The sequence below is a fragment of the Gopherus evgoodei genome, chromosome 18, assembly GCF_007399415.2.
Source record: "Gopherus evgoodei ecotype Sinaloan lineage chromosome 18, rGopEvg1_v1.p, whole genome shotgun sequence".
NCBI classification, from domain to species: domain Eukaryota; kingdom Metazoa; phylum Chordata; order Testudines; family Testudinidae; genus Gopherus; species Gopherus evgoodei.
In genome coordinates, this window is record NC_044339.1 from 6096735 (window position 1) to 6112926 (window position 16192).

At 48.4% G+C, this 16192-nt stretch overlaps 1 protein-coding gene across 10 annotated transcripts in view; it reads right to left on the reverse strand.

Moving 5' to 3' along the window:
- Positions 1 to 9478: 9478 nt before the first annotated feature.
- Positions 9479 to 16192, reverse strand: part of ATP13A2 (ATPase cation transporting 13A2) — a 79657-nt gene continuing 72943 nt past the window's right edge. For all 10 annotated transcript variants that reach the window (XM_030537744.1, XM_030537745.1, XM_030537748.1 and 7 more), the window contains 6 exons: positions 14970 to 15122; positions 14120 to 14216; positions 12828 to 13051; positions 12279 to 12430; positions 11979 to 12151; positions 9479 to 11115 (listed from right to left, as the gene is read on the reverse strand). In XM_030537744.1, the coding sequence (XP_030393604.1) occupies positions 10945 to 11115; positions 11979 to 12151; positions 12279 to 12430; positions 12828 to 13051; positions 14120 to 14216; positions 14970 to 15122 (970 nt within the window). In that variant the 3' untranslated portion in view covers positions 9479 to 10944. The remainder of the gene's footprint in view (positions 11116 to 11978; positions 12152 to 12278; positions 12431 to 12827; positions 13052 to 14119; positions 14217 to 14969; positions 15123 to 16192) is intronic.

Here is a 16192-nt window from a genome sequence, read left to right on the forward strand (position 1 = left end):
TGTTACCTCTTCTTCTAGGCTTTACACTGATAGGAAGTAGGGCTGACAATTAATCGCAGTTAACGCATGAGATTAACTCAAAAAAAAATCACAATGAATCGCACTGTTAAACAATAGAGTCCCAATTGAAATGTATTAAATATTTTTGGATGTTTTTCTATATTTTCAAATATATTGATTTCTATTACAATACAGAATACCAAGTGTACAGTGCTCATTTGATATTTTTTATTAAATATTTGCACTGTAAAAATAACAAAAGAAATTGTATTTTTCAATTAACCTCTTACAATACTGTAGTGCAATCTCTTTATCCTGAAAGTGTAACTTACAAATGCAGATTTTTTTTGTTTACATAACTGCTCTCAAAAACAAAACAATGTAAAACTTTAGAGCCTACAACCTTGGGTTGAGTGCTTTTGCTATTTTTAGATATCTCATATTGATATCTTCTTTGTTTTGTCAAATCTGCAGTGAAAGTGTTCTTAAAACAAACATGTGCTGGGTCATCATCCAAGACTGCTATAACATGAAATATATGACAGAATACGGGTAAAACAGAGCCAAAGACATACGGTTCTCCCCCAAGAAGTTCAGTCACAAATTTAATGCATTATTTTTTAACGAGCATCATCAGCATGGAAGCATGTCCTCTGGAATGGTGACCAAAGCATGAAGGAGCATCTGAATGTTTGGCATATCTGGCACATAAATACTTTGCAACGCCAGCTACAAAAGTGCCATGTGAACACCTGTTCTCACTTTCAGGTGATGTAAATAAGAAGCAGGCAGCATTTTCTCCTATAAATGTAAAGAACTTGTTTGTCTGAGCGATTGTCTGAACAAGAAGTAGGACTGAGTGAACTTGTAGGCTTTCAAGTTTTACATTGTTAAATTTTTCAATGCAGTTATTTTTTGTACATAAAATTCTACATTTGTAAGCTCGACTTTCACGATACAGAGATTGCATTACAGTACTTGTCTGAGGTGAATTGAAAAATACTATCTTTTGTTCTTTTACAGTGCAAATATTTGTAATAAAAATAAATATAAAGTGAGCATTGTATACTGTATATTCTGTTGTAATTGACATCAATATTTGAAAATGTAGAAAACATCCAAAAATATTTAAATAAATGGTATTCCATGATTGCTTAAGTGCGATTCATTTTTTTTTAATTGCAAGATTCATTTTTTTAATCATGTGATTAATTTTTTAAATTGCTTGACAGCCCTAATAGGAAGTATGATAACTTTGATTTTGGAAGGTTATTTTTTCTGGACATACACCCCGAGACAGCATCCGTCAGATGGTAATAAGGATGAAAAATCCAAGATGAAGGAGGAGAACTTTATTCTCACTGGAAAATATAAAGACTTCAAAGCAAACACCACCAAAGTTTTAAAACTGTGCACAATGAAAGGTAAGGTGGGTGAGGTAATACTTGTTACCGGATCAACTCCTGTTGGTGAGATAGACAAGTTTTCAAGCTCTGTGTAAGCTCACCAACAGAAGTTAGTCCAATAGAGGATATCACTTCACACACCTTGTCTCTCTAGTATCCTGGGACGAACACAGGTACAACCACATTGCATACTAAAATGAAAGATGCGAGTTGCCAGAGAATATTATACATACAGCGGAAAGGTACGTGCAAAGCAAGGGACATCAGAGACATAAGTAGGTAAAGGCACTTGTTTAAATTAAAGCTAGTTAAGATTTAATGTCAACAATTTAAAAAGTCTAGTTAACCTCACATTTGCTCAAGAAACGCTACGGAATTTCAGAGAATTTAAGGCCAGAAGGGGACCATTAGGTCATCTCCTGTATATCACACCCAACTAAATTTCGCCTAGTTACCCCTGTGTTAACTTGGGTTAGACTAAACCATTTCAGCCCTCAGGAGACTAACTGTTGCATGCCACAGGCAGAGACCAAGGGAGACCAAAGTGCCACCAATGCTCAATGCTGGAAGCTGGAACTGATTAGGTTGATGATCCTAACAGGTGACCCATGCTTCATGCTGCAGAGGAAGGTGAAATCCATCCAAAGTCCCAGCCAATCTGACCTGGGGGAGAATTCTTTCCCAACCTCAAATCTGGCCATGCGGAACACCCAAAACACATGAACAAGACATCAGCCACACATCTAAGAAAGAAGGTTCTCTGTATCATCTCAGAACATTGGTCCACCCTGTTCTGTTTCCTATCTCCAGCTGTCGCTAAGCTAGGATGCTGTAGAGGAAGGTGAAAGGAAACCACAGAATGCATCGAGGGAAAGAAATTAACAGAGAATGGTAACTTTTCCACCTTGCAGAGCTCTGTAACAGGGATGGAGCTCTCTATCCAAGTCCGTAAGTTGCTTTAAAAATGCTAGTGAGAAGGTCCCATTCTCCAAGCTTCTAAAGTTACTTCTGTAGAACCCTGCGGGTTTCATCCCTATTAAGTTCTGTAGGAATGTTCCATAAGGCATTCCTTTGAGAGACCTTCAGATGCCTGGAAGTGTGAACCCAAAGAAACTATAGACTAGCCCACGCGTGGTTCTGCTGGTATCTGCTTGGATTGTCAAGCTCTTTGGGCAGGGACGGTCTTTTTGTTCTGTGTTTGGGGGCCTGGGCCATGACAGTGGCTCCTTGGCGCTACTGCAATGACACTGATGTTTCTCCTACAGAGCTACAGGAAGCAAATACGTTCTATAACGTCTGCACATGGACCTTGTTACATCAGCATCCTCTGCACATTATCACTGATACCTACTCTCTTACCCAAGAGCATGGAACATCCTCTCCAAACCAGCCCTCCTATTCCCTCCAAGACCTCTGTGGCACAGCTATTTAAGAATGTGGCTGCACAGGTCCAAGCTGGGTCCCCGGACTACAGGGCGAGGGGATGAGCTGCTGTCCGCTGCCACTTACAGCTGGCTCGCTGCAATGCCATGCAACGTTTGGCTAATGCAATCGTTGAATTGTTAAACACAAGAGCTCTGTGCCACAAGATCACCACCACAAAAAACATTTCTAGCATGATGCCCATGGAAAATTGCCAGCTGATCATGGCCAGGTAGGTGCCAATAGGGACTTCTGATGTTTGTCATCTAAAGAAGGTAACTGACTCAACCATCCAGCTTCCTCCACAACTTTTGGTTTTGATTCCTGTTTCCCTCCCAACCTCGTTATAATAGTTAACCTACTCATTGCGTTTTGTCTTGAGTTCACAAGCTTTTCAGGAAGAGGCCACCCTTCATTCTGTGTTTGCACGGCTCATGGTGTGATGGGGTCCCAGTCAGGATTACAGCTGGGTGGGAATTTTCTGACAAATATGGGGTGTTTTTTATTTTTGATTGAGAAAAAAACACGTTGTCAAAAAGCAAAACTATTTGAGAAACAGGACGGGGTTCGACGAACTTCCCGACTCGAAATGACGTTGAGAAAACAAAGGTTTGACATTGTCAAAATGAAAAATTCCAGTTCTCCTGTCCAAAACTGCCTTTTGTTTGGAAATTTCAGCTAATTAGGATGTAAAAAAAGGGTGAAGAAAAGAGTCACAATCAAAATGAAAAATGTTTCAATTGACCTGTAAAAATGTTTCGATTTTATTCGGGTTGTGAATATTTTTGAGGGTGGCTCTTCGTCCCCAAAAAGTTTTTAACTCTTGAAAATACGCATGGTGTGGGAAAACCACTTCTGGGGCCTCCAGGTGGTACCTTAACACAAAGTAACTATAACCATCTCAACAGGAGAGGACAGGTGGTCTGTACAGGGCTAACATACAAACCGTTCTGATGAGGCCCAGGTTAGAGGCGTGAGTCACCTGTTTGCACACACATACTCCATGCGAATTGACCTAGAGTGAGTATAAATGGCAGGGTAACTGTAGTAGTGAAGCAGAAAATACAGACCCACCGGCTTCAGGGTGGGTTTTTTTTTGGCTGGGATCACCTGTGCCACCGCGGATGCTGCCGCAGCTACGCTGCTTTTTCTCCTTGCGCTGCCTCGAAGGGGCAGAGGGGTCGCACCCTGGCTCATTGTTAGACATAGCGGGGGACAGCAGACACCCAAAGCCAGCTGGCAGGAAGCGTGCCAAGCCCCTCCTCTCCTTCGACGAGGGAAGAATGCAGGTCTATCATGAGACAGGGTGGGAGGGACTGGAGAGAGATTTGAACCTGGTGGATAATGCAAGGCTTCAGCCATTCTGCCGGGGCTGTGGTTCTAAGCTAAGCAGTCCCTTGCCTGAAGTCCACCACCACCACCCTTTGCCCTGATGCAGCACCTTCTGCCTAAGCCACTCAAAGCGCTTTACAGCCATTAATGAAGCTCACAACCCCACCCTTAGGAGGAAGCCGAGGACTAAGCTCATCTGTAAAAAACGGGGTAACAGACTGAGAAAACTGAACAATTTGCCCAAGGTCACCAAGCAATTCAAAGACAGAGCTGGGAATAGAATACAGGAGTCCGGACTCTTGGGCTTTAAACCGCAGGACCTTCCCCTTCCCTGTACCTAGTAAATCCAGATGCTGAATCTCAGCTGAGCACTCAGACATGAAGTACGAACAAAGAGCCCCACAGATCCCTGTGAGAGAGACAGACAGGCCCAGTGGCTTGAGAACATTCGCTGTTTATTTTGCCCGGCCTTGGCGCTGATGTTAGCAATGGCTGCTGCCGCCTTTGTCTAGACATTTCGTGTGATTGTCTGACAAAAGATGCGAGCAAACACATTAAACTGCTGGGGGCACATCCAGAATCGGAGCCTGGCTGGCTGGCTGCTGCCACACCCACAAGGCCAACTTTGAACTTGACAGCAGGATATGGCAAGCGGCCACTAACCTGCCAGACCTAAACCTCACGCGAGCTCCCAGCACCTTGGGTCGAGACGAGGGAAGCAGAGATCCCATCCTGATCTAACGTGGATCTGGGCTCCCTAGAACGTGGGGAACTGCTGGGCTTTCCCCGTCCACAACTACAAACTGCCTCAAAACTATCACCCAAAGTAATACCTTCCTCCACCCACAGGTCACTTCCCCCCCTCCCAGAATCCCATCATGCTCCTGGCTCTGTCCAGCTAGCCTCCAGCTGGTGGTGAGGGCCACCTCCCCCACCCCAAGGGACAGCAGCAGGGCAAGCCACCGCGGAGACACATTCCTGCCTCCCACCCGTCAGCAGTTGTGCAGTGGTTGCCATTAAGGGGAGCCTCTTCTGACGCTGCCAGACAGACAGACCAACAGACCCAGGGGTTCTCGCTAACTCTCACTAACACAGTCAGGGTTCTGAAGGGAGATACCCATCACTCCCCATGACCATGCCCCATTATGCACCCATGCACGAAAGGTTCTTACCCCCTTTTGTGATCATCGCATTTATCCAGCTTCCTGAGGGACGTAAGCAGGAGCCATGCATCCAACCATCCCCGCAGAAACAAGGCTATGCTCCTGAGCTGACCAGCCCTGAAGCGTCCCTGCTTGCAAGCTGCCCTGTCCCTCTTACCACTGCCCTCTTCAGAGAGAGACACTGCTCCATGGGAGCTAATGAGACTCACTTGGGCTGGCTGAGGGGCAAATTGGTGCAGGGGCATTGCACCTCCCTATGGCTGCTAGCACTTCCTCAGTCAGTGGAAGCTGGGACCATTACTGGCTTGAAAGTTTTCCACCTCGCAGGAGTCTGGCTGCTCTGCTACAAAGAAAATTTGGTTGTGGGGATGAAGGAGGAAGAGAAAAATTAGAAGAAGAAACATCATAGGTCAGGGGGCCTTTGTGACAAGAGTGCTTATGTCGGTATATATGTAAAGAGTTTATGGCTAACAGGCCAGTAGATGGCACTCAAGGATGGGGATCATAATTCCTGGGTAGAGTCAGGTTGAAAAGTTTGAGAGGGACCGGTTGTCCGTTGGAAAATGCAATTGTCGAAATCAAAATGCTTCCCAGGAATGTGTTGATTCCGACAAAATTTGATAGGGACAAAATCAGAATGATTCCCTCTCATTTCAGTGATTTTGAATTAATGAATGAATAATTCATTCCAATAACCAAAGCACAACATTGCTTCGATCCACTTCGGCTATTGTGTGTGCTTGTATTTAATATTTGTATTAGAAGACATAAAATTATACAGATCAAACGTGTTTAACAACACCGATTGTCATTGAGTGGACCAGGCTCTTAACACAGCCTCTTAATGCCGCTGTAACGGTTTGCGTGTGGACACAGACCCAGTTTGGCTGTCACAGCCAAATACGTTTTACAAGCCTAGTGTGGACGAGGTCATACGGCCAATAAAAAGTGCAAACGATCTCCGGACCTGAACAGCAGTTTTATTTGGAGACAGGCTCCACTGAAGGTTCTTTACAGCTAAAAACCAGTTTCTTGCCTCAAAAGAATTTACAAACAGTACAGGCCCCAAAGCATTGTGTTTTCTTCTCACCTTGCTCAGATCTGCAGAAGAGGCATGTTGTGTCATTGAAAGCAGATCCATAAGGAAACTGACTCAGAGGCTACAGCTTCTCCTCCATAGCCTCAAGCTCAAGTCTCACGTCGCCCTCCAGTGGGTATCTGCAGTACCTTTCCCAGGCCTGAGGATGATCTCTGTGTAAACTTGTCTCTCTGTCTCCAACTGAGCTGGTCCAATAAAAGATATCACCTCACCCACCCTGTCTCTCTAATTCGCAGATGGGTGGAAATACTGAATCAGTGTGTGCAAATGCAGATCAAAGCTGATCCAAAGGACCAGTGAAGTCACTGGACAGACTCTTACTGACTAGAGTAGTCTTTTAGATGAAGCTCTTATCTGAGAAGGCCTCTGACTAGGAGAATTGGATGGGTCTTTGTAGATTCCTCCTTGGTGACGTCTGTGTCAGATATTCAGTTCTGAAGTCACACGTTATTAAGCAGCTGAGCAGAATCCAAAGTCGGAAAGTAAAGAGAAGCTATAGATTTCTATCCGGGCTGTGCCCCCTAGGCTTCCTGCTGGAGCTGATGGAAGTTTCAGAAGCCCGAATGCAACTGAATGATTTCCTTGCTATGCACAATGGAAATCTGACTTGCTCTCCAATACCTCTGTTGGCTCAGCTCAGGAGCAGGCTTCATAGACTAGTCTAGGAACCTCGGCCAGTGATTTCTGCATCAAGCCCATAACATCTGTTTATGAATGTCTAGGTTTAAAGGCGTCACGTGACAGAGACACCACCATGCCCACTGGTAAGTTGTTCTAACGGTGAATTACCGTCAGTTAAAAAATGGGTCCCTCATTGCTTGTGTGAATTTTTCTAGCCTCAGTTTCCTGCCTTTGGATCTCTGCCACTTTCAAGAACGGTCCATTATCAGAAATCTCTTCCCCAAGTAGGAATGAGTCAACCATGATCAAGTCACCTTTTCTTGGATAAACTAAACAGACTCATCTTGGTTAGTCTCCTATTAGCTTTCCAGACCTGAAATTGCACTTGTAGCATTTTTCTGAACCTTTTCCAATTTGTCATCATTCTTTTTGAAGAGTGGATGCTAGAACTGGACACACTTGTCCAGTGATCGGTTCACTGATGCTCCATACAGAGGTAATATCACCTCCCTACTCCTACCCAATACTCCCCTGCTTATACATCCAAGGGTCGTATTTGCCCTCTTAGCTACAGCACTGCAGTGGGCACTCATGTAAAATTAGTTATGCACCAAGACCCCAAAATCCTTCTCAGAGACATTGCTCTCTAGGATGCAGTCATCTGAAAAAAAGCATAAACAAGAACCAATGGCCAGAAGCCGAAGCCAGACAAATTCAAATTAAACACTATTTTTTTTTTTTTAGCAATGAGGGTGATTAACCATTGGGGAAGTGGTGGAGTCTCCATCAATTGATGTCTTCAGATCAAAACTTTATGGAAGAGATGCTTTAGCCAAACACAAGTTATTGGGCTCACTACAAGGGTAAGTGGGTGAAATACTGGCTGTGAAATACACGTCAGATGAGATGATCTAACTGTCCTTTCTGGCCTTAAACTCTATGAATTCTGGCCTTAATCATATGGGTGACTGTGACAGTCTGAACCCCTATCATAGTCCTGTAAAAGGGGTGAACATACATTTTGTACAAAGTACGACTTGTGAGATATCATTTACAAGCTCATAACTTGCTGATCATTATTATTCTGGTTACATGCAATGTTGCCACACAGATTTCAAGTTATAGGATTCCTTTGTATGATACTATTAGACATGTTCGAAGTGGTTGGGATGATTTAGTTGGGGATTGGTCCTGCTTTGAGCAGGGTGTTGGACTAGATACCTCCTGAGGTCCCTTCCAATCCTGATATTCTATGATTCTATGAAATCTGGAGGGGAGAAGCCACAAACCAGTTCCCCAGAGACAAAAATGTAGCCAACACCTCGGCCAGGCGTCAACAAAATCAAATGGATCATTGCCTAGTTAAGTGAGTGAACACTATTTGGCAGGAAAGAGGATGTGGGTGAAGATTTACATCTTGACAAAGAAACAACTGGGGGCTCCCATCCACATAGACTTTGTCTCCTGAACTTCAGCAGGAGATGATTCTTGAAGAACAGAAAGAGCTAAAAATGGAAAGAGGAGATGCTCCTAATGGTTCCTCATTTCTCTCTTCCCACGGCATCCACACCTGAAGAACAAAGGAAACAGCTTTGGACTGGGGGAGGGATCCTGACTGAAACAATAAGATTGTGGTGAGAGACACCTTGGCTTTGAACTCCCTCTAGCTTGTTCCGTTAGGCATTAGTTGCAATTTACTTTTATTTTCCTGTAACCAATTCTGATTTTTATGCTTCATTACTTGTACTCACTTAAAATCCATCATTCTGTAGTTAATAAACTAGTTTTACTGTTTTATCTAGACCAGGGTGCTCCATTTTTTGGACACAGAATCTGACAGACTTCCTATGAGCTTGTGTTGTCCAGGAGAGGGCTGGGCAGTACAAGACACATTTCTGGGGGAAAGTGTGGGACTGGGAATTTGCAAGTGTTGCTCTGTAGTGTAATTCAAGGGTGGCTGGCTCTAGCACTCCTGAAGTATATCCTGTGTGTGATCACAGCCAGAGTGGTAGCTCTCACAGGTTGGAGAACGGAGGGGACACAGCTGTTCACCAGGTCAGACTGTACCCTGGGTATGTTGCAATGACCTGTTATTCTTTGTTTATAGCTGTGTGACCTTGCATTTGGCAGCGTTAAAATGGGTTTGTCAGTAAAGCCATCAAACTATGCAAGTGACAGAAGAAGCAGATATAGAAACAAAAATACCACGACCAACAGTACTCAGTAAAAAAACATGAAAAATAATGAATATTACTGTTAACTTGTTATTTGAAGAAAGGAATTTTTCCATGTAATCACAAATACATGTTCCTATTTTTGGGTAGACATGTGTTAGTCTCCGGGTAGCCTGGTTCAACCTCAGTACCTGTTCTCCATTACATAGTTGTTATGCACCTGAGAAATGTAGCCACTCGGAATTAAATGGCACAAGCTAGTTTTCAAGAAAATAATGTTCATTTATTAGATACACTCAAAAAAAAGCAACACAGCGAAGTTGGAGATTGGACATGATTTACACACACGCACACACACACACACACACCCTCTAGATACACTTTGACAAATAAAAACAGAGCGTACATGCTACACATTTTCCATTTCAATTCCATCACTTTGCCAAAGCGTCACCAGTAACGTTGTAGCAGAGGACCCATCAGTAGTGGGAGTGCACAAACCTGGCATCTGGCTCGCAGCTTCTGCAGTACAGTGGTGGCAAGTGACCCAGCTTCTTGGAACAGTAGCAGCAATCCATGCGCTGCCCAAGAGTGGAGACAAGGATCAGTTTGGATGGACAGGACAGCCGACTGCTACAATTCTACCTGCTCTGATGAACAGGCGAGAGGGGGGATGGAATAAATACAGCTCTCAACAATATTCTTAATTAAATATCTCTAATCCCATCCTCTGTCACGTTCCAGCAGCTTGTCATGCCTGTTTCTCAGTGAGCGATGAGCATCACACGTGGCAGGTAACACTTTCGTTTGCTACAGCAGCTGGGTTGCACACAGGTCTGGCAAGCTAACAGTGTCTGCTACGTGTGGCCGTTTGGAGGTCACCACCTCGTCTGCGGAGGGATGCAGGTGGCTTGTTCACAGTGAGAGGAGCCACAAGACGAGTGCAGCACCATGGCAATAGAGGCCATCTTTTATTAGTGGCTTTTAACACCAAGGGCACAAGGGTGCAGGGCAGGAGGGGTTCCCCCTTTTCAAACATTGCCCCCCCCATCTCTCCCCGACAAGGTGCAACATAGCTGTGAGGACTGCTCCATGCCCAGTCCAGGGCAAATCACCCAGCTGTGGATCTGACCTAGCCACCCACAGCAAGTGAAAGAGTGCAGTCCCACAGGGGATGAAGGATCAGCTGGGGCCCCTTACGGGGAAGGTAACCATTCGACAGGGTGCTGTGACTACGACACAGCAGCAGTCCTGGACAGCTCCTCTTTCTGAGTCACAGGCGCGACTGGACCAGTCACTTGCTTGTATCTGATCCTGACTGGTGCTTGACCCAGGCACGCCAGAGAGCTGGAATAGTTTTCCGAGCGGAGGGCAGCTGCTCTGTGGTAATGCTGCTGAGGCCTTCCCCGTGGTAACCCCACCTGCTCTGCTTTCCAGAGTGAGGTCGGGTTGAGTACTTGCATCCCAGGGGAGATGGGCTCCCTGGCCCTTCCTCTGCCTCCCGCATCCATCCCCTGAGGCGAGCACCTTGGGGCGATCAGCATGAGGAGTCTCACTGGGGCTGGGCACTGAGAACCCTGCAATAGCCAGAGCCCATGGGGAAGGCAGCGATGGACAGATGAACATAAATAAATGGAGCTGTGTTGGGGAAGGCTGGAAAGCTCCCCCAGGGTGTTGCTGGACTCACGGACACTGGCCCTGGAGCGAGGGCTCTCCAGGGGCCGGGGCTAGCTCCCGGAGATGGACATTTTGGGCGTGGCGAAGAGCGGTTCGTTCAATGGCGGCCAGGACAGCTGCTGCTGACTGAGCTCCTGCTCCAGCCTCTTGAACAGCTTCTTGGAGGCCCTCTTCCGGCGCAGCTGCCGCAGGCAGTTAAGCATGCCGTGATCCAGGGCGGCCTGGAAGGGGGAGGACGAGAGGGACATGGGGTCAGGGCAGGGAATGTGGGGAGAACGGAGGGAAGCTCACACTAGTGTCAAGCTCCCCTCCCAACACACTCACAGCATTCCAGTGGAAGGGAATGGCTCATCGGCCACCGGTCCCTGGGAGGACAGGCCTGGATCAGGACTGTGCTGGGGAGCAGGTCAGAAGGGCCCAGGCAGGGAGCCCATACTCATGCCAATCCAGAGGGGTCCCCCCTGGCTGATGCACTCTGTAGCACTGATTGGCTCTAGAACAGCAGTCCACAAACTTTTGAAGGTGGCACCCCCCTTATCCCTGTCCACGCCTCTCGGGGGCTGGGAATGGGGCTGCGGCTTGGGGAGCGTGGGTGGGAGGAGGGAGAGATGCGGACAGAGTAAGGGGGCTGAAGCTGGGAGTGGGTTTGGGGGCAGGCGCGGAGCTGCAGCCAGGCTGTGGTGGAGGCTCGCAGTCAGACCCCTGGCCAGGTGTGGCTCCATTCCCGGCCTTGCCCTCAGCCTTGGCCCCTGGGCTGTGGCCAGTGGCTGATGTTTGGGCCAGGGCTGTGTGGAGCCAGGAGCATGACCAGAGCAGATCTGGGGTCGGGTAGGGGCTTAGTGGTGCTCCTCTGGACCCTGCCGCACCCCCCGGATGGTCCTCCACACTCCCCTAGGGGGGGTGTGCCCCACACTTTGGGGACCTCTGCTCTAGAAGGAGCAGTGCCCAGCACTCCCCAGCCCATTGGGAACATTGACCCATGTGGGGGGGGCCTAGTGAGGGGCACTATTAAAGGGTGGGATCCCACAGGAACCCTGTCCCCATAGCTGGGCGTTCACCCTGAATTCAGCTCCCACGCTCCTACCTCCAGCATGAAGGCTGTGAAAAAGTTGAGTGTGGCTATGCCTAGCAGCAGCATCTTGAAGCTTGTGTCGCTTATGTCTTTCAGCTTCAGCACGGCTCTCACGAAGCCCAGCGGGTAGAGAGTTATCCCAATCGTCAGGCCGAAGAGAGCAACAAGGACAAGCAGGAACGGCACTGGGGGGCAAGAGAAGACATCACGGACCCAGGACACGCCGGGCTGGTTACAGGAGCCAAGTGACCCTGGGACCCCCCACCCCGCTACAGACAAGAGGCGCAGAGAGGAGGCCGGGTGGGCTCTTACCATTGGTGTACAGTGGCTCCCGGAAGGGGTACCCCTTGGACATGGCGACAGCGAGGATCAGGTACTGGAAGCCCGAGATGCAGAACACCACGGTGTTCTCGTAGTTGGGCAGGTTCTGCGGGGCGCTCACCGTGCTGTTCAGCGGGATATACCTGGGCAAGAAGTAGGGGAGGGACAAGGATCAGGCACGAGCCTCTGACCGCAGCGCAATCCGGCGGGACCTGCCTGCAATGTGCAGCTGGCTTGGCCTGGAGCCAGCCACTGCAGAGAGCAGCATTTGGTTCCCAGCTGAGGATTGGAAGGCAAGAAACCCCCATGCTTCAGGGCATGACCCATCTGACAGGGGTTAGGAAGGAACTTCCTCTGGGGGCAGGTTGCTCTTCCGGCGCCTGATCCAGGTGGTGCTGGCCAGGGAGGAGACAAGATACCCCCAGCTCTGATTCAGTCTGGGGATTCCCAACATGGTACCTTTCATGAGGCCAAAATGAGCTTTTGTTGTCCTCCCCTTTTAGCTGCTATGGCCAGTTCCAGGCAAGGACAGACACTTACCAGCTCTGTGAGACTGTGATGAAGTAACTCATGACTTGAACTGTGATCAACACAGCTGTTTGGAAGAGGAGGCTGCCGAGGACAACGATACTGATCAGTGCCCCCTGGGGACGTTTTGTGCCCAGCTCCTTGGCAGGTCCGGTCTTGCCCATCAGCACAGCCACGGTCATAGTGATGACCAGGTCAAAGAAGAGGAACTGGAAGTCACTCAGGTTGGTGTTAATCTGGGCGTGGGCAGGAAAGAAGGAGAAATGGGATATTCCATCAGGAGCAGACTGGGATGGCTCAGGGGACTGGGCAGTGGGGTACAGAGCCTCATCTCAAGATCACTGGTTCAAATCCAACAGTGACAGAAAGTCACTAAAGCAGAATCTTGTGAGGAAAGACCCAAATTCAACATACGGCAACAGATCAGTGGCTGACTAGGACATTACGGTGGCTGCTCCGCTGCAGAGCCCAGCTGCTCAGACTGGCCTGGGTTATGAAAAGCAGGCCCTGCCTAGGTGAGCTAAAGGAGAATCCCAGTTTGCTGTTGGCAGTAAAGGGGGCTATGACACATGGTCGGGCAGTTCTATTTCCAGCGGGCAGTAGTGCATTATGGTCTCTATCGTTCTGTCTTTCAAAGTTACAAACACCAGTTTACACAGAGGACCCCAAAACCCATCCCACATCACAGGATGCTCCCCTCCCCAACCTCTGAGCCCCCCACTCTCCTGACGCACATGCCTCCCTCCACCCGTTCATCTCAACAAACTCTCACTTTCGCTGAGTGCCGCTGCTGCAGCCGAGGCCTGGAGACCTCCTCTGAAGCCTGCCCCCGCTCACTTGAGGGGGGGCTCTTGGAGACACTGAGGAGCACGGGCGTTCGTGTTTTGCCTCCTTTGGGACCCCCAACTTTGGCAGCAGGCTGGTGAAAGGGGCTCGACTGACAGCCTCAGCGATCCAGGGCCTCTGTTTATACCTGGAACAGCAATGCTACCTCCCCTCCATTCAACCAGCGCACCTCGCCCTGGCCCTGACTGGACACCCAACATCTCTCAGGGCACCAACAGAGCTCAGTCTCCAGGCCCATTTGACTCTTGGCCTCTCTGCCCATGCTCCCAAAGCAGCCAGCTCCATCACTTCACTTGCCCTGGCCAGCAAGCTGTGACAGTGGTAAGCAAGAGGCCCTAGCTGGATTCAAACCAGGGAGTCTAGAGGTGGGAGGCTCCAGGTTCTCCTTACAGCTTCCCAGAACCAGCCAGTCCCCCTTTCTCCTCTGACCCAGCAATGATGGTGCCCGAAACACTCACCGTGTAGAGTAGAAGCACTGAGACGAATTGCACCAGGCTGTACAGGGCCATGTACTTAAAAACCCCGAAGGAGGTGACCAGAGAACATCGGCCTTCCCTGAAAGAGAGATTAGAAAGACTTGGACCCTCCATTCGTGGACAAGGGGGCCAGGCAGTTCTATGCAGGGGGAGAGGTATGAATCGACTGGACTCCATTTTGGAGCAGGGAGGAAGACCAGGTTTGTGGGTCAAGCAGCTGCCTCCATGGATAGTTCAAAAACCCTACGTGACATAGCTCTGGGCTAGGGGCAAGGAGGAGGGGACAGAGTGAGGGGAAGGGGTGATAGCAGCCAGCCTAGGGCCTAGTGCAGGTCACGGATACACCCCGCAGGGTGAAGAGGAGAGAGGGCGAGGGATGAAGATATCAGGAAACACTATTTCACTAGGAGGGTGGTGAAGCACTGGAATGGGTTCCCTAGGGAGGTGGTAGAATCTCCATCCTTAGAGGTTTTTAAGGTCAGGCTTGACAAAGCCCTGGCTGGGATTATTTAGTTGGTGTTGGTCCTGCTTTGAGCAGGGGCTGGACTAGATACCTCCTGGGCTCCCTTCCAGCCCTGATCTTCTATGATTCTATGATCAGGGAACGGGGAGTCAGAGACCTCGGTCACAAAAATACAAGCACTGAGATTCTCAGAATATTGTTAATTAATATCAATTAATCCCCGCATTCCAGGCCACATCCCGGCAGCCAGTACACGTCCCTCCAGCCAATTTGCCAACCCCTTGCCATGTTCACATCTCCACCTCGACCCCACGTTCCATTCCCCCCATCCTGACTGCAATTCCGTGGTTCCTGGAGGACGAAGCCCACCTTATGACCACGGGCACACACTCGATGTTGGCGATTCTGGAGGTGAACGGTGAAGCCACGGAGGCCTCCGCCTCCGAGAGAGAGATCCCCACGTCGGCCGCCTTCAGCGCTCCGCAGTCGTTGGCGCCGTCCCCACACATCCCCACGCAATAGCTGTGGCAAGAGATATGCACACACGAACAGTATAAGCCAAAGGATTCCCACCTCCTCCCTCCCAGGAAACGGAGTGCCCTGGATCGGAAAACGTTGGGCACTTCGTATTAAAAGCACTGACGGTACATTGAGATCTGCCAATACAGGCGCCAGGCCTGTGCAAAGCTCTTCATAGCAATGAGCTTTACCAACTCACTGGGAGATGGGCTAGAATGATCATCAGTCCCATTTTAGAGATAGGGAAATGGAGGCACAGAGAGGGGGGGACCAAGTTGCCCCAGAATCAGTGGCAGAGTCAGGAGTAGAAACCAGGAGTCTGACTCCCTCCCCTGCCCCCATTTAATTACGAAATATTTTTCCCCATAAAAATCATTCCATAAAGATCAACTCAAATCCCCTTACAGCAGGGGAGAACTTGCAACCTGGTATAAGGTTTAGATTGTAATCTCCTTGGGGCAGGGACCTAGTGCCTCTATTAATAAGGGCAACACATGCTTGCACCTGTCACATGCAGCAACTTCAGCCTGCATTGACTCTGGAAAAAGATGAGGGTGCTCGGCATTTCATAGAATCCACAGATTAAAGCCAGAAGGGACGCTCAGGATCATCTAGCCTGACTTCTTACATAACCCAGGCCAGAGAATTTCATGCAGTGATCCCTGTGTCAAGCCCATAACTTCTGCTGGCGCTAAGAGCGTATTTTTCAGGACGACACCCGTTCTCAGACAGTTCACGTGAAGGAGAATCCACCACACCTCTAGGTAAATTGCACCAATGGTTAATGGCCCTCACAGCGCCTTCTTTCTACTATGAATTTGTCCAACTTCCAGCCACTGGATCTTGCAATGTGCCATTTGCTGCGAGATGAAACAGTATCAGAAATGCCTACTGCCGCATGCATACTAGTGGGACTGTGATCAACTCGCTTCTTACATTTCTTTGGACCTATGTAAGTACTAAAAAAAAACAAACCTAAAAGAGAAATTGAAATGCTTATTAAAAAAAAAAATCTTCCATCCCCCGGACAATAACTCTGTACTTAAAACTGTTTAGATTCAAGTTAATAAGAG